The sequence below is a fragment of the Protopterus annectens genome, chromosome 17.part0, assembly GCF_019279795.1.
Source record: "Protopterus annectens isolate FY-2018-M chromosome 17.part0, PAN1.0, whole genome shotgun sequence".
In the NCBI taxonomy this organism is placed as follows: Eukaryota; Metazoa; Chordata; order Ceratodontiformes; family Protopteridae; genus Protopterus; species Protopterus annectens.
In genome coordinates, this window is record NC_056751.1 from 541,100,209 (window position 1) to 541,124,250 (window position 24,042).

At 39.5% G+C, this 24,042-nt stretch overlaps 1 protein-coding gene across 1 annotated transcript in view; it reads right to left on the bottom strand.

Annotated features, from left to right (window-relative positions):
- Positions 1–24,042, bottom strand: part of LOC122791455 (mucin-6-like) — a 1,068,266-nt gene that overhangs the window by 414,995 nt on the left and 629,229 nt on the right. The window contains exon 15 of the mRNA XM_044059200.1: positions 15,204–15,298. Within this exon, the coding sequence (XP_043915135.1) occupies positions 15,204–15,298 (95 nt within the window). The remainder of the gene's footprint in view (positions 1–15,203; positions 15,299–24,042) is intronic.

Sequence of the window (24,042 nt, forward strand, 5' to 3'; positions counted from 1 at the left end):
CGGAATTTGGACTTCATGACGGACTGGTTTAGTTTGCTGAGATCCAATATTGGTCTCAGGTCCCCTGTCTTTTTTGGCACTAAAAAGAACCTTGAGTAATTTCCGGATCCGATCTGGTCTGTGGGGACCGGTTGGATGACTCCTTTTTCTAGCAGCTTTGAAGCTTCTGTGGCTGCAATTTCCCTTTGACTGGGTGGTGGGTCCGGGATTTTTTTGGACGGTGGGGGTGAGTGTGTGAAGGGAATGGTGTAACCTCCGGCAATAATCCGAAGCACCCATCTGTCCTGAGTGATAGACTCCCAGGCTTTTAGGTGCTTGGCAAAACGGCACCCGACTGGCTCCGGAGCAGCACAGCCGGGCAATCCCTCATGAAGTGTGGGAGGCTGAAGAGCCACGAAAGGACTCGCGGTCTCCAGAATTGCGGGGCCCTCTGCCGCCTCTGGGACGGCGTCTCCCAGAAAAATTTCCCCGTCCTCTGCCTCTGGAAGGGGAATCTTCCTGCTGTTGAGGAAAAAACTTCCGTGATTTGCGGAACCACATCTTCCCTCCTCCTTTGGCCTTGGGATATGGCCGAAAGGGAGTGGAATAACGTGCACCTACGGCAGATAAAGTTTTTCCCTCTTGCTCACAGCGGGTAAGAGTGTCTTTTACCTTAGGTCCAAACAAAGAGGACCCATCAAAGGGAGCGTCGGCGAAGGAAGACTTGAAGGCCTCCGCGAAATGACACAAACGGAGCCAGGCTTGTCTCTGTAGAGCTACGCCTGTGCCTGCCGCTCTGCCCGCCCCTTCGGCCGCATATGAAATGAGCCTCATGGACGAGTTAGAAATCGAGGTAAGGATAGCCAACTGAGAGCTAACCGACTGGGCTAGCTGCTCAGGTAGGTTACCTGAGAGGGAATCTGACAGCTCCTTGACCAGATCCCTATGTAGCCTGGTAAAATGTGCCAAATAATTCAGGGACCTTAGTGTAAAGGCCGCTGAAGTCAGGGTGCGCTTCCCGTACCGGTCCATGCTCCTAGACTCCTTATTAGGAGGATGGACGGACGTTGAAGCCTCTGCCACGTCCTGTTGTGTAGCAGATGCCACCACCATGGCATCTACAGCCACGCCTTTTGTCAAGAACTCCTTCTCGGGTGGGGCAGACAAAAGGGCGAGAAGGCACTGGTTCCACAGTATCTGGATCTTCACACGCCCTCCGACAAACCAAGTCCAGGAGCTCATCGAAGGGCGGAGACACCCAGGAGGCGGAGGGCTGAGCCCCAAAGGCCTTGAGAAGCACTGACTCATCAGCAGAGGGGGGTTTGGATATCCAGCCGCCTCGTTGCTTAAGGATCTCTAAAATGTCTGAGAATGAGACATCATCCGAGGATGACTTTGGGGACCCCTCCACATCATCAAGATCAGTGTCCGATGTAAGAGACTCGGGGGAGTCCACGTGCTTCCTCTTGCACGATCTCTTCCTTGGGGGCTCCTCCGAAGACAACTCCGAAGAACCCTCAGGAGGAGGGGAACCCCCAGTGGGGGTAACCTCAGACCCCAGGGCTCCGCTGCCTAGGGACAGGGGAACTGCCAAAGACCCAGTCTCCACGCCCAGGGAAGGTGCCGGTAAAGCCGTAGAGATGGCCGAAGAAGACTTGGCCAAGGCACTCCTTATAGCTCTGAAAGCCGGACCCCCAGAATCCTGGGAGTGTCCGGTCCCCGGAGCCATGATAGCAGACGGAAGTCCTGCAGCCGAAGCACCGAGAGGGAGGCTCGGAACCGACAGCATTGGTCCCGAAACGTCACCCCCGGGTCCGGCCGAAGAAGTCCGCGTGCCAAACTCGGACCCGAAGGCCGGGGTTGGAGTGAGGGTCGGAGCCGACCCTAGGATCTCTACCGGCTCCAACAGCACCTGCTCCGACGGAGCCGAAGTGGTCGGAGGAGGAATGGCAATGGAATGGGCTATTGGCTCCGAAGCCAATTGAGTCGGAGCCAAAACAAATTTTTGAAAGACTGGGGACTGGAACAGTCTTTGGAGCACCCTGGAGCACCCTGTCTATGTCCGAATCTGACATCCTCGATGACCTAGAGGAGACTGAACGGGTTCGAGTTGGCCTCTCCAACGGCCCCAAGGGGCTAGGGGACCGGCTCCAAGGCGACTCGATAACTATCGGCGCCGAAGGAATGCACAAGCCAGTTTCCATCGGTGCCGAGGAGGACTTAGGCACCGAGGAGGAAGTGTCTGAGCGGACAACCTTCATCGGCTCCGAGATCAGTGGAGCCGATGAAGGTGACCCGCCTCTCGATGCCCCAGCCATCGGCTCCGAAGCCAGAGAAGTCGAGACTGGAGGCATCGAGGCAGACCGTTCCGCCCTCGGCTCCGAAGTCCTTGGAGCCGAAGGAGAAGCCTGTCTATGTCTTTTGGCGGTCGGGTCCGACGGACTGGTCGGAGCCGACGCCCTTTTCTTTTTAGCAGGAGAAGGGGAGGATGCTAAAGCTTCTTCAAAAGAGGGTTTTATAAGGCCTTTCAATATAAGCTTATTTTTCCTCTCTTGGAGGACCCTCGAGGAAAAAGCGTGACACACGCTGCAGGACTCCTGCAAATGTTTGGCGCCCAAACAATATACACAGAGAGAGTGGTCATCCGTGATAGACATTTTAAAACTACATTTAGTGCACTTCTTAAAGCCCGAAGGCCTAGGCGCCTGAGACATTATAAGTAGAATTGAGTAACTCTCTCACAGACAAAACTCTTTTGAAAAAGACTGACACTACAAGGATTAACTTGCCGTTAAGAATGACAGCCAGCAATTAAATTAAGGCCAACTGAAGACATACAACAGTGAATATATCTAAGGGAATCCAAGAACCCCTAAAGGTTCAAAAGGGATTGACTGACAGGGAAGGCCCTACAGAACAAGGGGGCCTGTAGCCAGAACAAACACCAATCACACACAAATTTCCACAAAAAATTTTCAAAACACACACAACAGCACAGAGTAGCCATTAAAACAGCTTTTTGTTAAAGAATTAGCAAATTTCTGACAGAAAAAGTTAGTGAAAAGACACTACTTAGCTCAGCCAGCTCGAGACCACGTCTTTGCTAGTTAGCGGCAAACGAGATCTGGGGGACTGGTAGTGGTGCATCCTGGGATACAGTAAGCTCAGCCAATAAGAGACTTCGCTCTTTGGCATAAGCGTGCCGAGTCGGAGCCGAGGGATCGGCTCCGAACCCATCAGTCAGAATGTAGGCGAGATAGGATCACATAACATCATCATTTATGAATATACTGAAGAGGAGGGGCCCTAGGATTGAACCCTGAGGGACTCCAAATGCAACAGGAAGGAGTGGGGATAGCTCTTACTTCCATTTCACAGCTTGCTGGCAGCTAGATAGATAACTCTGAAACCAATTAACAGCATTAGGGTTGATATTAAGATTATTCAGAGTGGACAGTAACTTAGGATGGGAAACTGCATTGAATGCTTTAGACATGTCCAAAAAGACTGAAGACACTATTTTGCCATCATTTCTGAATTTATTTATAGCATTAGTGAAACTTAGAAGGGCTGTAGTAGTGCTATGATATGGTCGGAATCCATGCTGTGATGATGAGAAGGGATTGTTTAGAAGGTGTTTAAGAAGCTGAAAGTGGATACATCTTTCCAGAATTTTAGAAAGGGGTGAAAGAATAGCAATGGGACAGTAGTTTGTTAGTTCTGTTGAATTGCATGCTTTGTGTAATGGTGTAAATATATACAATTTTCCAAACAGCTGGGGCATACTGTTCTGTTATAGAGTGGTTTATAAGTAATGACACAGGAAAGACAATAACATCGGCTGTTAATTTTAGTAATTTTAGATATTCTGCTGGTAAGTTATCTGCTGCCAGTGAAATGGGTTTCAACTTCTTGCAATATTTTGTTTTGGGACTGTCTGCAATGAGAATGCATCTACAAAATTGCTTAGATTGTTGGGTGTTGGCACTGTGGGTGACTTGCTATTCTTAATCAGCACTAAAACACTTTCAATGAAGAATATGTTAAATTGTTCAGCAATATTATTTGTGTTATTAGGCAAGTTGGGGTGTGAGGCTGTGGTTTGGCCAGGATGAAGCATGTTATTGATTGTGTTCCAGAATGTTTGTGGATTCATTCTGTTTTTCCATTGTAAATTAGAATAGTAGTGTTGTTTGTGTAGTTTAATTTGGTGTTTGGCATTGTTTCTAAGTTGCTGGAAAATTAAACGGTTTTGGAGGGATTTATTTTTTTGCCCAAGTTTGCCATACTTTGTCTCTGTTTTAGGAGGGTATGAGTCTCATGGGTAAACCATGATGTGTAGTTGGTTTTGACATGAAATATTCTTTGAGCTGCAAGTCTGTTTAGAATAGTAAGGAAGGCATCATTGAAGTGTTGCACAGCAGGATCTAAGGGCAGTTGCTTAAGAGGAGTCCACTCTAATTTTTCAAGAATATTAAGCAGAATGTGTAAGTTAAAATTTTTCTTATTACAAACTTGGTGGAAGCAGAGTAGTTTAGTAGGGTTACTATGATTTCTCAGTAAGTAGGTTCTGAAGTGATCACTTAAGTGTTCTGGGAGACACCCTACTATTTATTAATACTGGGGTTTATTATTTAAGAACCAGTCCAAAATACATTATCTGTTCTCTTGTCAATTCTAGTTGGGCGCGAAATCATTTGAGTAAAACCATGGAGGTTTAGGTAGTTATGAGGATTGTCAGAGTTGCACGTCATCCAGTCTGTGTTAAGGTCTCTTACAATAATGGTTTCCTGTGATATGGCTTTTGTGATATTCTGGAGAATGATTTCAACTGTACTGGAATTGTTTCCTGGAGGGATGTAGATGGCTATTATATACATATATATGTTTGTTCTGGTTTAGTTTTAAATCTGGTTATGAGTAGCTCTACATTATTAATGTTAGCAATACTTATGGTTAAAGGTTGTAAGATGAGTGTATTCTTAAACCGAATTGCTACATCACCTCCCTTTTTTCTATTCTATCAGCTCTTAGAATATTGTAACCGAGTTACAATATTTGCAATTGATGCAATATAGTAATTGAGGAATACTGGGTAAGGGACGTTGGTACTTTTGGGTCAGGTAAGTTGGGTAGGTGAGGAAGCAAATGCAAACAAACAAGACAAGACACAAGGATGGTAAGGGACACAAAAGGTTGGGGATACCATGACTGGCGTGAGGGATTACATAGCAACTGCAACAGTGAGAATCCAGTCCTCACCCACAGGACTATCATCATTATTCCCTTACTCCATTGGATGCTGGAGTGCTTGTCATCTCCTCCTACATACCATGAAGGAAAGGATCCTCTCCATTTGGAGTAGGTGTACACAAATGGTGCAGTGCACAACCTTACACACCAACCCTGGCATCTCCTGTCAGGTGAGGAAATCCCTGCCTCTACCACTACTCCCAGAGGGTGCCATAGTACCATCTGCTAGGGCAGTGGTACCTGAAGACACAGGTATTGCAGGGGCAGCAGAGGCAGTGCTGCCAGGTTAACATATGCTTGGTACATTTATACTGATTACAGTTAACAGCAGGGCATTTATACCACTTGTATGGAGTTTAATTTATGTAATATTATGAAGGAAATGCAATATTGTATAATTGCTGCTCGTAGTATTTAAACCCACAACCTCCAATTACAGTCTTACACTTGACTCCTATAGATGGTTTGTGCTACAGAATTATGCATGCATACTTGCCTTTACAGTTAGGATATGCAGGCTCACTTCACTACTACTGTATAGAATACCAAACAAATCCATAATTAACTTTTAAACCTACAATAATACTTCTCATGTGCTGCATACATACCACTTGCGCCACCTCAGTCTCTCCAGATGTTCAGCATGAGCCTTCTGATTCAACTCTATTTCAGCATTAGCTGTGAAAAGCAAAGAGAAGAATAAAAGAGCATTATGTATACCAGTCTTGCCTACATTTATCTTCAGAAGTATTAAAAATTCTCTTTAGTAGCATACTTGCACAACTGTGGGATGTCATCAGTTTGATATTCAGTTACCACTGGTTGACAGTATCCCTCTTGCACCTTTGTAGGTGGTTGAAGTGGTGCCTACACTTTTCTCCAGTGCATGGCATGCCAGTCATACTGGATACAGCCTTAGCCAAACTACTCCAAGTCTCAGACTTGTACTGGGAGTCCGAATAGTCCCCCTGCAGAAGCCTTTGGCTGTGGTTCTTTACCAGGAGTCCAATAAATATCCTGGACTCCTGAACACCCAACCTCTGCACCCTGAACTGGGCATCTTCCTCTTCTAATGCCAGACATGTCTTATACCAATCTTAGAGCAATGGCAACTAACAATTTCTGCCAATTCCTGTTACTGCATTTACTGGTAGTGCACAAACCCGAGAAACAATGCCAACCGTGTTTGTGAGATGTTAAGTGGACAGCAGCAGTTGCAAGTAGGGAGGAAAGCAGTTTTTGAAATTGTAAGGTTCATCTGATAGTTGACATTAATTTGAGGGGTGTTTGTTGCTGTAGGTTGGAAAAAAGTTAAAACTGGAAGATACACATTTTTGTTTTGCATTTATACACTGATAAAATTGATTTTTAAAGTGTGGAATTCAAACCTATGCAGTATAGCCTCAGTCATGCATCTGAAACCACAATAAGGAGTGTTTTATCCATCATGCATATAATTCGTATAAGCTCCACTATCTAAACTGTTATAAGAGGGACTGCATTTAATGTGAAATGGAACAGTAAAAATGTCTGGAATGTCCACTATTAGAACCCAGGACCATGTGTATGCTAACCCTACACTTACATCTGTTGCCACAAGAATGTTGAACTAACACTTGCATTTTTTATGTTCATTGCTATAAACTGGACTCTCACAACAGTAAAAGTAAATTGCACTTCCTGTATTTGAACCCAGGACCATCTGCATTATAGCCTTATACCTGCTGCCACAGGAATAGTTAAATGACAGTTGCATAGTTCCCTATTCATTCTTAAGTTTTGTGTGTTAACCGCCGAGCAACAAAGCTTAGCGTGTTTATGCAATGCCCAACAGAATTAATAAAATATAACCATGTTAAATTATTGACCATCTACATCCTGTATGCAGGTGTTCAATGGCTGCCGGTGTTTGGGAACCTTGCTATCCAGCAAGCAACATCGCTTAGCAGTGCTGCACAATGGAAAGCAAAAATTGCAACAATGTATCCTCTTTGACCTTTACACTGTCTGTGCCCTGTCTACATGTGCTCTATCTGCTTCCTGTGTGGGCCACTGCTAAGAAATAGTGCAAATGAAATAAGCACAGCTAAACTTGGCATCTGTTGTGTTTCTCCATTCCCCTTGTTTGCGCTAAGCCACTCACCAAGCAAACACTGGCATAAAAAAATAAAATAATAAAAAGGGAAAATTAATTAATTGAAATGAAAAACAATCAATAAAATAAACACTACAAACTTTTGGTGGTACACACAAAGTATTTTTACACAGGTCTGGATATGAACTCTCACTCCAATGAGCCTTCAGGTCTGGATATGAACTCTCACTCCAATGAGCCTTCAGAACAGAGTAAGGATGTCTCACCCCTCTTTCCCACACAAACAGCTCTGCAGCAGGGAACTGAAATCAGTCTGCATACAACCAACTGCAACATCATCACAATACTAACAAAACATACAGTAGTTGTTTGTACATATATTAATTTCAAATGTAGCACACTGAGTGATCACACAACCTTTTATGACTACTGCTTGCAAAAATACAGCTTTTTCTTATCTCTGTTTGTTGCTCACTATGGTCTTATCTGAGCAGTAATCTGAGACATGTAGTCTGTAAGGCATTCTGTATCATTGTCCTTAAAATGTGTGAGGATATCAAATGGAAATAATATGCCGTTGTCAAGAAATGAAGGAGAGGTTGAACAGCAACTGTGAAATGTGTGCTGCTTACTTACATTTAGCACCATGGATACAATACACTTTGTAAGTTTAACCTGGCTGACACACCCACTGGAGGTAGGGCAGTCTGAATTGCTGTTGTGTTTTCCTTCTCCCTACCAGTAATCCTTCACAGTTAAAATCCATTAGCAACAAACATCATGGGAGTGCTTGCACTATGTTTACATTTGATACATATAGCCAAATAATTTGGGATTTAGCAATTCTAATGAGTTCACATCTCACTTGCATCTTCACCGTGTTTACACCATAAATCAACACAATTTTTCAAATATAACGTATATCTTGAAATGTCATTAAGAAAAACCTATAAATACATATTTGCATTATCAAATGCTACTTTTAGTTGTATGCATTTTTAAAAAGTATATTGATTGCATAGGTATGTTTCTCAGGACATTATACTTTATCAGATGCATAGCCTTATTAACTGTCATCACAACTGCTAATGTGTTAATGTTACAACAATTTTTTCTGTGTACAGTCATCTATTGTTATTTACATGAAATGGTAAATGTCCTATATTGTCAATGACAAAGGGGTGTTAGCCTTCTACGATTGACCATACACACCTCTAGGGGAGTTCTGGTCACAGGTACATGATTGCCATTAGCTAAAAATGGAATGTTCTGTGTTAAATCTGTAGACATGTTTCAGGGACAGTTCATTTGATAGCACTGTTAGTATTTCAGAGGCAACATGGAATATATGCAAATTACCCTTTAAGGATATCAGGTGTCTCAGCTAAATGGCAATTCTGAATGCCCATGACTTTTTCTTTTAATTTTAAGTCTATTTAATGGACAATTTCAGGCCAATAAAGCCAAACCCTCTAGCTGTGGACATGCATGTTTCTGCCTTCTTATGGCATCATCAGCATAGCATAAGAGGAATGTTTGACTTTTTGAAACACAGGGTTGTTGTACCAAATTGATATCCATAAACATTAGGGTATCTACAAAATATCCCAACTAACAAACATATGATTGTGATTTTGATTGTTGGAGTTGGTTAGTACTGTGTACGTCAAAGTTAAGGGAGAGTTTCAGCCAGCGTTATGAGTTTATCTAGTGTTCCTAATACTGTGGTGAGAGAACCGAAGGGTTCGGTAAAGAGACTTCTACAGATGCAGAATAATCCATTATTACAGTTGGTGTCATTGGTAACTGCTGACCAGACGACAGAGGATTTTACAAAAATGCTGGAGACCTTAGAGAAAAAGGTGCAAATGTACAAACAGCTCCAATGGCAGCGGTTAAGCTTCCAGGCTTATTTGGAGCTAGGTGTAGTACCACGAGGGCTAAGAATATTAAAAATGCCCTCGTATGCGAACACTTATATAGAACTCCTTGTGCAATGGCAGCAGCTCAACTTAAAGTTGAGTGCAGATTATATGAAGTTTATGAATAATTTCTTTGAAATAACTGAAAAGAAATTGTTAGAGGAAATAGAGAAGTTGGAAAATTATATTTTAAATATGCCTTGCTATACAAGTTCCAGCGAGATGCATCAAGCAGTACTAGATCATCTGCATTTGCTTGATACTAAATTGGAATCTAAAAAGAAATATAAATTACAGTGAGATGTTAATGATTTCAGGAATGGACATATCTTCTCGTGGCCGAGAAATGAAAACCAAAACTGTTTTTCTAAGAGTAGTAATATGGATTCTAAAGAAAAGGGTAAAGTTAAAAGTTCTTTGGATCAATTAGACACTTTTGGGGTGATACAGCCAACAGTGGAACCATTTTCCAATCAGAAGGAGCATATGCAAATTCAAAAACATGCCACACCCAATCAGCGATTAGAGTTATCTTCAAAGGGCGGAACAGATGAAGGGGAGACTCATTTAGAAAATCAAAGGAATGGTACTGTTATTAGTGCTACATGTCCTAGGGTGAATTAACACTCTAATTCTCAATGTTCATCGAGTAGTAAAGATATACAGAGTGAAATTACTTCTTTTTCACCTTTTCAGTTGAAACAGCCAGAGAAGATGCTAATAAAACAAAAATCAATGCCAAGGGGTCGGTCGCAACAATGGCAGATGCAACAAACGATGGCAGGAGTGAAGAGGAAAAGCAACAGCCCTGCAAGTTCACAACAAAGTGGTTTGGCGTTGACACAAATAATGAAAGGTACTGTTAATCTTTCAACAATACTGACTGTTGCCCAAATAGAACTTTTAAGTAAAGGCCTGAAATTTGTACGCAATGCCGCTGATAATATTGTGCAGGCGATTACAGACTTGAAATTATTTGTAAGAAATGTAAGTTTGAAATTAATTTTTAAGGAAGTAGATTCGCATACACCTGTTTGCAAATAGTTAAGCACCTTTACACCTCTAATATGTCCGGTCTTGATTGCGTTTTCAGATGTTGTTGAGAAAGAATTGAGAGCTTCTTATTCTAAAGGGAATTGGAAGAAAATGTATAATTTATCTCATGCTGAATTTGAAGCGTTAAGGGAGTTAGAAAATGATGATAGACTAATAATTAAGCATGCGGACAAAGGAGGTGCAGTAGTAATAATGGACAAAGAAAGATATACGGAGAGTTTTAAAAGTATTTTGAATGATACTGTTAAAGTAATAAGTTATAATGAAGTTAGAAAATGCATTTCAGATGTCAATATGTTAATATATGATTTACAGTTGAATGATGACATAACAATTGATTTAACTATCTCTCTGTGCCATGTCCTAGAATACCACAAATATATGGCATTCCTAAAATACATAAATGTTTGGATAATCCACCCCTGAGGCCTATTGTCTCAGGGGGTGGTTGGATAACTCAACCGATTTCAAAGTATTTACAAATGAAATTAGGAAAATTTTTAAGCAATTGTCCTAGTATATTAAAAGATACGAATAGCTTCCTATTAGATTTATATAAATGGTATGATGAGAATGTTGGTAAGAAGTTTATTTTTGTAACATTGGATATTACATCCCTTTTTACAGTAATTCCAAATGAATATGGTGTGGATGCTATACGTAATTTTCTTAATAATGAAATTAATATGCAAGCCAGAGAAAGAGAGAACATATCTGCACTTTTAGAAATAATATTAATAAAAAACGTTTTCATCTTTGATAGAACACCATATTTGCAGTTAACTGGGGTAGCAATTGGCACCCCAGTAGCAAACACATACGCCAACTTGGTGTTCTATCAATGGGAGAAACAATTTATTTTTAGTGAGGTAAATGAGCTAAATACTACAGTAAAGTTTTATAGAAGGTTGGTGGATGATTTTTTTTTTAATATGGGTTGGTAATATGGTGGAATTAGGGAATTATATCACATATTTAAATAGTACTACAGAGTTTTTAAAACTGAAGAAGTCAGCATCAGAGGAAAGTATAGTATTTTTAGATATCCAATTATATAAGAAAGAAGAAAAAATAGAATCTACAATATATAAAAAGTAAATATTTGTAGATATACAAGTAGGAGTGATATGCATGCACCTCACACGTTTAAAGGAATACTAAGGGTGCAATTAATAAGGGCTAGTAAGCTCAATACTGAAGAAAGTAATTTCATTGTTCAAGCTGAGGAAATGATATGAGAATTTAAAGGGAATGGTTATTCTGAACAAGTTATAAATGATATATATGAGGATGTAGTAAAAGGGAGAATAGATAGATTTAAGCCAGTCTTTAGTAGAGAGGTAGTACAGAAACCACGGCTGTTAGTTAAAAAAGAAAATGGGTTGAGATATGTCACTACATTTAATGCTAATACTAAAGATGTATGTAATATAGTAGAGAAAAACTGGCTTATTTTAATGGCTATGCCGGAGATTAAAAATATAGTAGGAGAAAAAACACAATTCTCCTATAGAAATTCTGAAACATTGAAGCAAAATTTATGTTACAAGGATTTTAAAGAGGAAAAAGAAAGACCTCAATGGAAAATGGGAACTATAAAATGTTATAACTGTAGTTGTTGTAGTGGTATATATGATGAGACAGATAATTTTGAGCATCCTGTAACTAAAGAAATGTTCGCCTTCAGAGCCCCTGTAAATTGTAACATGACTCAAGTGGTATACCTAGTAACATGTACTTTATGTACATCATTTTATGTGGGTAAGACCACTTGGAAATTAAGAGAACGGATAATAGGACATAAATCTGATATCAGAAGGAAGGTAGTGACAAATGCATTGAGTGAACATATCTCTGAAAACACTGGTATACATAAGTTCAAGTTTAGGGGTATAGGTATAGTCAACATGGAAAACAGGGGAGGTGACATGAATAATACACTGGAATTTAAAGAATATGAGTGGATTATCAGACTTCAGGCAGATGCCAAGCCTGGTTTGAACAATGCAGTTAGTTTAAAACCAGTATTAGTTAAAAGGCAAAGAGAAAATGTTTAATAATTTTCTTAAAATGTTTTTATATTCCTCTTTTTTATTGTGATATTATTGTTAATGTTATATATGTATATAAGTATGTATAGAATATGGTTTTATCAAGTAATATATGCTTCAGGTTTTTTAAACATAGAGTTTCGTTAAATATGAGGTCATTTTAGAAGTTAATTGTTAGTTCATGATGTTAGGCTGGGTGTAACATGTGATCTTAAATGGATCCCTATTTAAATGATGAAAGATTCTATATGTTTTATGGACTGATGAAGGGTGGTTAACCCGAAAGCTTTGCATTAAATTTTTGGCGTGATTATTGTGATTGCAATCTATAGCACCCAGTACTTCAGGGTAGTGTGCTACAGGGCAGAACTCCTGCATATTTCTGGACCTATCCTTGGGAGTACAGGGAAAATCTATGTGGTCACTAGCATGTTGGAGCATAGCATTCAGGAACTGATGGAGGATCCTGGTTGCTGATGCCTGTGACACCCCCAACATGTCCTCTTGTTGATCACTAAAAGGTTCCTGTAGCTAAAATTCTAAATGTTACACATTTTTTTCTCCACTAGTGTGGGTTCCCCCTCAGTTTGCCCTGGCTCTGAGTTGAGGATGACAGATTGCAGAGTTCCTGTAGTGTTTTTCTAATCCACCCTGTAGCACTCTGCAATTTCCATATCATGCAGATTGTGATAAGTTAAACGTAGTCTGAAAACTCTTGTCCTTCTTGGCCATGGTCTATTAGCAGCAGAATAGACTTCAGCCTGTTGCACATACACATGGATTAAAGTGACAGCAATCCCTAACAGTAGACTTCTTTCCATGGCTGCATTCTAATAGGTTTTGCAATCTGCAGGGAAAACCAGCACTGAGTCTACATGGTTGCTTTATAGCTCATTGAACAGCTCTTCCGTCTTACATTGGTTAATTAGCATGCAGTTCAGCTGCTTATGCTGTAATTAGCATGCCATAGTACATACCTTGTTTGCGCAGCTCTACACACCATGTAGAGATGCTTACTGAACTAATAACAGTGTATAAGACAATACCGAAGGCCATAGGTTAAAATCTTGTAAAACATCTAGCATATTCTTGTATAAGAAATAAAATATTGCCTGCCTCCAGGAGAATTAGGTAGAATGCTCCCACGATGCAATGTAACTAGATCAGATTAATTATGTACACAGCACAATGGCACAAGATTTTGTCCCATGATAACAGCTCTGCAGTTTTGTGGAGTCATACCTGGCTAGGGCTTACTGATGGCAATACATGCCATTGACAAGAAAAAGCTATAAAGGTGGGTTTGGAATAATGGTTAAGGCCTATGGCAGATAGGTACAGCATACAGAGTTTGGTTATGACCTTGGGTAACTGACTAGGCTAAAAATGGCCCTTCAGAGCAGTTAGCCTAGTATTCACCTATGAACCTATAAACTTGCCAACATTCAAAGAATTTTATTATCGTAAATACAGAATGCAGTTCAGCAGAAAATGCATGCTCAAACACTTCTATATAGCCAGTTAATTCTGGGAAATACATCTGACGTAAAAATTCCTTACCAAACAAAATATCAGATACAAGGGATTAACAAACTACTTTATTAAGAAGGGACCTTTCGCATGGCTCATGCAGGAGGACAGTCTCCTGCACCATCCTAAATGTTATAATTAACCTTGGGAGAAGCAGCATATTGGGGGAAAGACACCACTTGTACAGTGACCACCCTCCTACCAACCAGTAGTATACAGCTTGTCTACAGTGCTCACAGCTTGTGTTGTCTTGTTTATTTAGAGCCTTACAAGGTAGCAAAGTTACTAACTAGCAGTTCACAGTTAAAAACTCTTACCTTCCTGTACTGCCAGTACACTCATTTAGTCTGCAAAAAATATTACACTACATGTACAATGCATTTTACACTTGAATAAAATCAATCAAGTACGATGTTCATATTAACATTTTCACCATTCTTTATTTATGTCTTTTATTCCAGGCACATTTTGTAAAACATGTCTGTCTGACTGAAACTAGGCTTCGACTAATGCCCATTTTCAATCAGTCACTCATCCGATCAAGCGAAATTCAGAAAAAGCCAAAACATTTATAGCAAATTATAGTATTTACTACTACAGAAATTTTTACCTAGTAATCAAGTTCTTTTGATACACTGAACCTTTTTTAATACATCGTAATGGTTTCAGCTTTGCATGGAAGAGCAAGTTATCATTTAAATCACACAAAACTAATCAAAAGTAGAAAATCATATGGCAGACTTTGAATGATGAAATGAAACGTTCACTCTGCTTGTTTTCCATGGGACTGCTTTGCCTTTCCACCTCCCAATTTGGAGGAAAAGCTGTTGCACATCTTACCTAATCTCACCCTAAACCATGAAATTTAAGCAGCAAAAGTTCTGTCTGGCTAGGTAGTCCTGAATGAATGGTCTTCCAGGAATTTAACAAAAGACAAGTAAACCATATACATTTACTTTGTTCCCTAGGAATCCGTCCTCAAATAAGTACATGGATGCCATTGTGCACACTTGCTTGGGGTCTTTTATTTTGTTCATTGTTTTCTTACATTTTTGTTTGCTATCCTTGACCAATTTAACAACTCTGCAAAAAATCATTAAAGAAAGTACTGATAATTTTTTTGTTCTGTAATTCATCTTGATGCTGTTTTAAATAGTTAACAGCCATGTGCTCAATACAGTAAGGCATCCACAGCAGTCTGCTGTAAAAGTATGTCAATTTGGTCTTCTGACTCTCGCAGTAAATATAAATACTTCACAGTGGTACTTTTTCTAAGCCAGCATTTGATTCATTAAATATATCATCAAACGTACTCACCTGATAATGATCTGCAGGGTCCACGAAGGCGTGGCATTTGCTAAACGCAGAGGCTTTATTTAAGAGTATACTGCAGGACTTGAGTGCATACAGCTCTAGAAAAAAGAACAATGTGATTTGAACTGTATTAGCCACATAATATTGCAAATATTTTTTTACATTTCTTGACAAAGTGGTGTGTGTGTGTGTGTGTGTGTGTGTGTGTGTGCAGCTAATGTTAATATAGCACTGCAATATCTTGCTGTTACTATTTTACAGTAAACTCTCAGTTAACTGGAACCTGTGGAGATTGGTAGAGGCCTGATAAGTGCAGTTTTCAGTTGCTTGAGAGTTACTATCAAATAGGGATCCTGCAGTGTTCAAGAAATGCATGCTGACGCAACATCAACATACTCTAGCAATTTTCTAAGTTTATAAGAGAAATATTTAAATTTGCCCCCTATTTTTGGACCTTAGTCCCATATTATTCTGGGTTTCATCCAGGATTCTATGCCTGCTGAATCCTACACAAATGCACTCTATAAGCACTGACATGAGTGCATGGATCGTGCTATCCCAAAAAGAACAAAGACGCTATCCTCCAAAAAAAGGAAGCCAATCTGATGGTCCCCTGCTATAAACAAACTCTACAACAGAAGGAAGAAACTGTTGCAAAAGAGAGTAAAATCCCATGAATGGAGGAGCTCCCTGGTCAGCCTCAGTAAGAAGCTGAGATCCCTTAGAAGATCCCCCAAAGCTAGCTATGAAAACAAAATTGCCACTGATTCCAAGGGCAACCACAAAGCATTCTGTAACTATGTCAAGAATCTCAATGGCAACACCCAGATCTACTCTGAGTTACAGCACAACAGCACGAACATTACAGAACCAACTGATATTGTCAACATCCTGGCAGATAGGTTCAGTGCTAACTTTACCTCCCTCTCACTCCCTAAAGGGCCCATATCTATACAGGAAGAATGAAGAGTCCCTGTAATCACATCTATGCAGATAAAGCTGCACTCTCTAAAACCAAAAACACAGCATCCATGGAACCGGACAACATCCCAGGCTGCATCCCAGGCTGCGTTTTACATGAACTTCAGAACAAAATGGCTCCCCACCTAATCATAGTCTCACTTCAGGCTTTGTACCCACTGAATGGTGCACAACAACAGTTATCCCCACTCCACCACTGATCCTAGAAACTATCGCCCTATTAGCCTGAGGAGCCTGGTCTGCAAGGCCATGGCACATATCATCATGGAAATCATAAACAAAGACAATGGTAACCTCCAAACTCTGGACCCCATTCAGTTCGGGGCAGATCATGCCTTCTGAACTTGATTAACTTCTTTGAGGCAGTCACCAAAGCCGTAGACGAGGGTAAGGTGGTTCACACAGCCTATCTTGACCTCGCCAAGTCTTTCGACACCATCCCCCATTTTGGAATTATAGCTAAACTCACTAAACTAGGTATAAATCCCTCCGTCACAAGATGGGTTGCCAACTGGCTCACTGACAGAACCCACATTGTAAAAGTTGCAGACTCTAAATCTGACTTCAAACCAGTGACAAGTGGAGTACCAGTTGTGGGACCTCTCCTGGTCGGTATCTACTTCTCTGAAGTACAGGCTAACACAGAAGGCCTCTGGCTAATGAAGTTCGCAGATGACTACAAACTAAGAGCCATAGACGAGTCCCCAAATGATGTGGACATCCTACAGAAGGGCCTCATGGAGACAAATGCCTGGTGTCAGAGGCATGGCCTCAAACTGAGTGCCAAAAAGTGCACCGTCATCCCCTTTCGTAAAAACTCTGTACCCATGAACTACCACATAAACGGCAGTCTACTTAATGCCGAATGTGTGATAAGAGACCTTGGGACTCAGGTGGACAGTAGTCTATCTTTTGATAATCACATCGCCACAATAATCAGGAAATCCTTCTGTGTGGCACACCTCATCAAAAAAGGGCTCTCATCCAGGAAAAAAAGAGGTAATTGTTCCCCTCTACTCAGCAATCATTAGACCCATTATAGAGTACAATGCCCCTTTTGGAATGTACGTCACAAGACATCTGCAGCAGCTGGAAAGGCCACAGAAGTACCTCACAAAGGATTACTGGCCTCAAACAGATGCTCTACACTGACCATCTCAAAAAACTCCAGCTTTACTCTGTAGTATATCGCCTACTCCGTGGACATCTCTGCCTAAAATATAAAGCTATGTTAACCCAGAACTGTTGGACATGCTACACCTAAATAAGTCCCAATCCCTCCAAGCTACACGCTCTAGGGACCTAAACCTTGTCACCACAATAAACAGGACATACTGTAGGGATAGATTCCTGTCCCAGAGACTTCCTATACTCTGGAACAAACTACCCATCTATGTCAAGCAAAGTTCCTCATTAGCACTCTTCAAGAAAAATCTTGATGAGTGGATGGGAAATAGGAAATACAACTCGGGGATAACTTCTGCGGCTCTGCTCGACAGGGGCACGGGAAATTAACTTTCTTGGGTGGCATGAGCCAGGGAACCTTATTGGCTAGGCTTACTTAGGCCCTTGGGACGATAGCCTAGTACCTACCTATGAACCTAAGAAGTTGAGAGTAATGTGTGAACGGGGCTGCCAGACATCCCTATTTGAGCGGGACTGCCCCGAGAGCAGCAGCAAAATCCCTAGTCCCACACTGCCTCTTAAAATCCTGGAGAAACAGCGGGGTGTTTCACAATGAACAGAAGAGTCTCCACTTTGTGATTTTTGATTGGCTTGTATACTGGCAAACGAGCAAATCAAAACTTGCAAAACTGAGCCACTTCTGTTCAATGCCAAACAGCAGGCTGCTTTTTTTTTTTTTTTTTTTTTTTTTTTTTTGTTTTGACTTTCAAATCCTACCTGTCTTTTCAGAAATATGGCTACCCTATGTGCAAGGGAATTCAGAAATCATATCTGCGCTGAAACTTGATTTTGCCAGTTGCTTAAGGAGTGCAGGTTGCTTGAATTCCGGTTAACAGAAATTCTACTGTAGCTTCAAAATGTACACATCACTTAAATCTTCTTGCAATTGTTGGAGTACAATAAAAAGTAAAGATGATATTCATTACAAAAGATACAACTTACTGAGTGTAATTTCCACTTTCAGATCTAGTCTGAACCCAGCCATACAGAATTACAGTGAGTAATGATGGTTTACCAATATGCTCATTACAGAGCCTAGGAACAACAATGGTTTCATATTTTTACACAGTATTCAGGTATTCGGTGGACTACGTCTGGGTGCCTTCCAAGTGAGTCACAATGTACTCATTCTGCATGGCTTGTGGGTGAATGTCTACGTTGAAACACATTACAAAACATTAATGTTGCCAACGTATTGCCACACTGGCAGGGTATTCAATAGTGCTGCTGGCAACACAAGATTTTTTTATTTATTCTTTGCTGAGCTGGTAAATGAACTGACCCTGGGACCATTTCCAGCCATGACCCAGATGTAATATCACATACTTTTATACTATACACATGGAATGGAAGCAGGAGCATGGAAGAGGAGAGCAAAGTGATGCAGAGTTTCAAGGTGGTAAATGAGAATTTGGAAAAAAAATGATCAATCTCAATTTTCAGAATGCAGATAAAGATTCCTGTGTGGTGGATGTTACAAATGACCTGTGTTTAGCTGTCTCAGTGGAGTGGAGAATTATGTAAGTGAGTCTGCTGAAGTGATGATGAAGAATTGGTATTAGGAGGGCTTGCAGATAATGTCCAATTGAAAATATACAAGGTTGATCCAGGTGATAGTTCTGCTGTTTCATGGGGTGAGAACATAGATAGCTTTTGGAAGTACAGATGATGGCAATGTGGATAAGGAACCAAGGCATGTAGCAGCAGAGAATGCAGCAGTTAAAACTTATGTCACAATGACAGAAAATAAAAGAGAAAAGCAGCAACAAACTGAAATGGTGTCTGGTTTTGTTGCATCAAAGAACAACAAATGTATTTCGGCTTTTCCCGGTTAGGGGTCGCCACAGCGGAACTCCGGTCCGCTAATGATCGGCAGTGGATTTTTACGGTGCCAAGGTGCCAGCCCGACGTCCAACCTTCAAAGAAGGCACACCCATTCATGCACGCACCTACCTGCATGTCTTTAAAAGTCACTCGACCGCAGGGAGGACATGCAGACTCCACACAGAAGGCACTCCAGCAGAGAATCGAACCAGAGAACCTCTTGCTGTGAGGCGACAACGCTAACCACTACACTACCACGGCCTGAACATATAGTAGTGACAGCAGGCAAAGGAGAGCAGCAGCAAACTGCAAGTAAAACTGTTTTTAAAAAGAGGAGAAGACCAGCTGTGAAAATGAGAACAAACAATGACAATATGACAGACAGATATTATGTATGGGACAAATGAGTGACTGTTCTAAAGCTCAAGAAATGTATTTTATACATATAGGGGCAGAGACGTTTTGAGACTTAACATCTGAAAATGAGGGACGGATGATGAACTTTCTGGAATGTGTAACAAAAATAAGGACATTTATCCATGGAATTATTTGTTCTCTGGTAGTAACTTAATTAAGAAATGTTATTTTGCAGTTTAGAACTGATGAACTGGAAGAAGAGGATGTTAAAACATTAATACAGGGTTTGTATGAAATTGTTTAACACCTTTATTAAATTACTTCTTAAGACACAGGCAAACATACATTTATATAAAAGAAAACAAACCATATTAACATGTTTCTAGTTAAAAGCATTATACATCACATGGTTTGTGTGAAATTGTTGATAACATTGTGAAACTTAGAAAGAAAAGAAACTTATGGAATGGAGGGTGGTAGTTGGAAGCTGTTTTGAAATGTGAAAAAAAAATACATGGTAAAACATTTTTCAAGTGTTATTTTTGTGGCTGGTCATAGAGGGACACATATAAGCTGACCAAACTAAATCATGTTTCTTTTATGGAGCTTTTCTCATTTAATTAATGATTTTGACAAGATACAAGGTAACCAGAACAGGGAGAAAGGTCATACAGTAAGAAGGTGTGTGCCTGAATGCAGGTTGTATAATAAAGGGACACTTTTGGTTGGACTGCCAAGAACAAAAAGTGAATAATGAAAGATATGGAGAAAGGGAAGAAATGTGCACAAGAAAGGACAACAAGAGGCTAGGAAAGAGGGCGAACTAGGTGGAGAAGAAACTATACAAGAAAAAAATATGGAGGGAGAAAGGAGGAGGAAAAGTTCATACAGGAAGAGTGGTCAGGAGAAGGGATTCATACTAAATTTTTTGAAGTTCTAACTAGAGAAAAATCTGATTCTGAGGATTAAGAATTATTCGGACCTAAACACTGGAAAAATATTCAATATGGGAAATATTAAAAATAAGACAATGAAAATTTATAATTATTTGCCCTAAACCTAAAAAGAAGGAATAGTAACAATTTTTAGAGTATGTTCTGTAAATGTATACAGTTTTATTAACACTGCAAGAAAGATAGGGATACTAGAATGGTGTGCTAAATGTGATGTGGATATTATTCTGAAGAAATGCGGGGCGGAAATATAATATGGAACTTAGGAAGTGAAAGTTGTTCTGAAGTGACTGTGTTGTGTAAAAATCAGTGAAAATACTAGGTGTAACATTGATAAGGATGTGAAGGTTAACTGTTGCAGATGTGAGGTGGAAAGAACATGTTTATAGAATTATGGCATTATATGTATATAAAACTAGCAGGGAAAGAGAATCTGTTGCATGAAATATTAGACTATGTGGTGCTTAACATGAAAATTCCAATTACAAGGAACTTTAATTGGGATTTGTGGGAAGTTGTAAAAAGAAAAGGAAAGATGTAAAAAATGCAGTAAGTGATAAAATGTGGTAAATTAACTGTGCTGAGCAAAAGTCAATGGATCTGAAAAAGGGGGCACTTGGATTTTAAACTAATTATTTTGTATTATCGGAGGGTTTGGGATAGCAGATGGTGATACACCTGTGATGGGTTTTTCAGAACAATTAGCAATATGATGGAAGAAAGGGAGTATATTAAAACAGGAAAGAGAATAAAAGGAATAAATGAGAGATTATGGGATGCATTAGGAGACTGGAATGCATTGCAGTTGTGGAAGGACCATATAAACATGAAGGACTGCTATACAAACTGGTCTGAATGGTGGATTTAATTTAAAAAGCACTATAAAAATGTTTTTTCAATGGCAAGATGATGTAAGAAAGGAAGAGAAAGTTAGAGAATGTAGAGAATAATGCAAAAGAGTATTATGACATGGAAAAATAACTCTATAAAAGAAATCAAGTAAAAATTAAGGCATTACTGTTTATGAAGAGGTAGAACTTACAAGGGAGAAGGGAGGAGGTATCGCATATTTTGGTAAAATTGTAAAGCAGGATATTAGTATAATAAGAGAAATGAATAAGGTAAAAAGAACATTAGAGCAAATTATTAGTACTGTAGTACAGCATGTGGAAAATATACGAGTACTTAGGAAAGTAAATGTTGATTCAGTATTAGGCCCAGATGGTATAGGCTATGGAACATACAAGAAATTAATGGGTTGGCAAAGATAGTATTTTGTAAATGTACTGAATGAATGGTTGAATGAAGAGTTAAGTTTATGAAGGGCTATGTAGTGGCCCATTAAAATTTAAATAGTGGAAAGATGAGAAGAATGAAATATAAAATGGAGACCTATCACACTAAATAACACAGATTATAGCTTTTTTATGGGAATAATACAGAGGGGAATGGCGGGGTGGATGAATAATATAATGTAAGAATGTATATATGATATAAAGGTAAGGGATGTGGATGTCAAGAATTGCTATTGGTTATGAGGGAAATTTTGGACAATATTAAAACAAAAAGGGAGGATATTAAACTTATGATAAGTAATATTAGTTAGCAATGCATTTGCTACAGTAGGACATGATGCTTTATGGGATGTTATGAAGTATTGAAGACATAATGTAATTAGGAGAGTATGTATGTCAGCAGCAATTTAAAAGAGTAAGTGTGATAGTGAATGGGTGGCGGAGTACAGAAATATATATGAAGTGTGAATATATATGAAGTGTGGTAAAAGGCAAGAATGTCCCATAAGTGGAATATTGTTCACATTGGTAATTGGTGATGAATGTGACAGGGAATGAAGTAGCTTATAAAATGAAAGATGATATATGATGCAAAAGGAGATGGTGATATTGGTAATATTGACATATGCAGATGATATAGTTGTAGTTGCTAAGAACAAAATATGGATGAGAGAAGTGTTGGATTCTCTGAATGGATGTCTAAAGGATATGGGAATGACCATCAATAAAGATAAAAGTAAGGGTCTGGGTGATGCAGTGGCTACTGGGGATGTGTAGTTTTTAGTGAAAGAACTATGCTAGGAACAATATTTGGGAACAATTATGTAGTTATGATGCAATGGGAGGGTTTGAAAAAAAAAATTAAAGAAATATGTCTTCCATGGAGGACATACAGATTAACATTCAGGAAAAGAGTTTATCTCGTCAATTTGGTAATAATAGGAAAAGTAGCATATATATCTAATGTTTATATGATCCCTTTAAAATATGAAAAATAAATTGTGCAGCTGGTGATTTCTTACAAAAGGGGTTCAAGATTAAACTCAGTGAAATAAGGTCTGTTGTATACGAGTGAAGATGAAGGGGATTTGGGTTGCCAAACATAGCTGTTTATTATGCTTCATTAAACTTGTATAGAGTATTAAAGTGGGTAAAGGAATAACATGAGAACTTTGTAGTGAAAATGTTTAAATGGAAGTTATAAAAAAGTCTCTGAGATATTGAGAATAAGAGAAAAGAATATGTAAATTAAGAAATTAAAATTATCAACAAAACCTACTGACGTCATCATCATCTTCTTTCGGCTGTTCCTGTTAGGGGTCACCAGAGCAGATCATCTGTTTCCATTTCTTCCCGTCCTCTGCATCTTGCTGTGTCACACCAACCACATGCATGTCCTCTCTCACCACATCCATAAACCTTATCTTTGGCCTTCCTCTTTTCCTGTTACCTGGTAGCTTCATCCTTTTCTCAATATACTCTGCATCCCTCCTCAGCACATGCCAAACCAACGTAATCTTGCCTCTCTGGCTTTGTCTCCAAACCTTCCAACCTGGGCTGACCCTCTAATATACTTAGTCCTAATCCTGTCCACCCTCATCACACACAGTGCAAAGCTTAACATCTTTAACTCTGCCACATCCAGCTCTAACTCCTGCCTTTTTGTCAATGCCACCGTCTCCAACCCATATAACATAGCTGGTCTCACTACCCTCTTGTAGACCCCACTGACAAAACCTACAAAAAACAAAACCTACTGACATGGAAAATTAAAATTAATGATATACAGAAAGGAAATGTAAGGAAAGAATATTATTATGTAAAGCCATTGAAAATTCTGCAAGGAAAAGTGATTAAAGCCATTAAAGTAGGAAAACACAGTGTACCATGATAGTAGATTGTCAGGATTTCAAAAGGAGATGGGTAACAGTAAAGGCAATATGCCATATAACAAGAAAGTTGAAAGGGTCTTTTTATTTTGTGGGGAGGAAGAAACTACAGACCATGTTTCTTTTTTTAATGTAAAAGAGTGGTGAAACTCTGGAAAAAGTTGTGTGAAGATTTTTAATGGCAAAAACACTATATACATATATATATATATATATATATATATATATATATATATATATATATATATATATATATATAGGAATATGATTATGTATGGAGATTATAGGGATAAGAAAAGATATGAGAAGGGTATATAATTTATTTTATGGAATACGAGTTATTTGGAATGAAAGACTG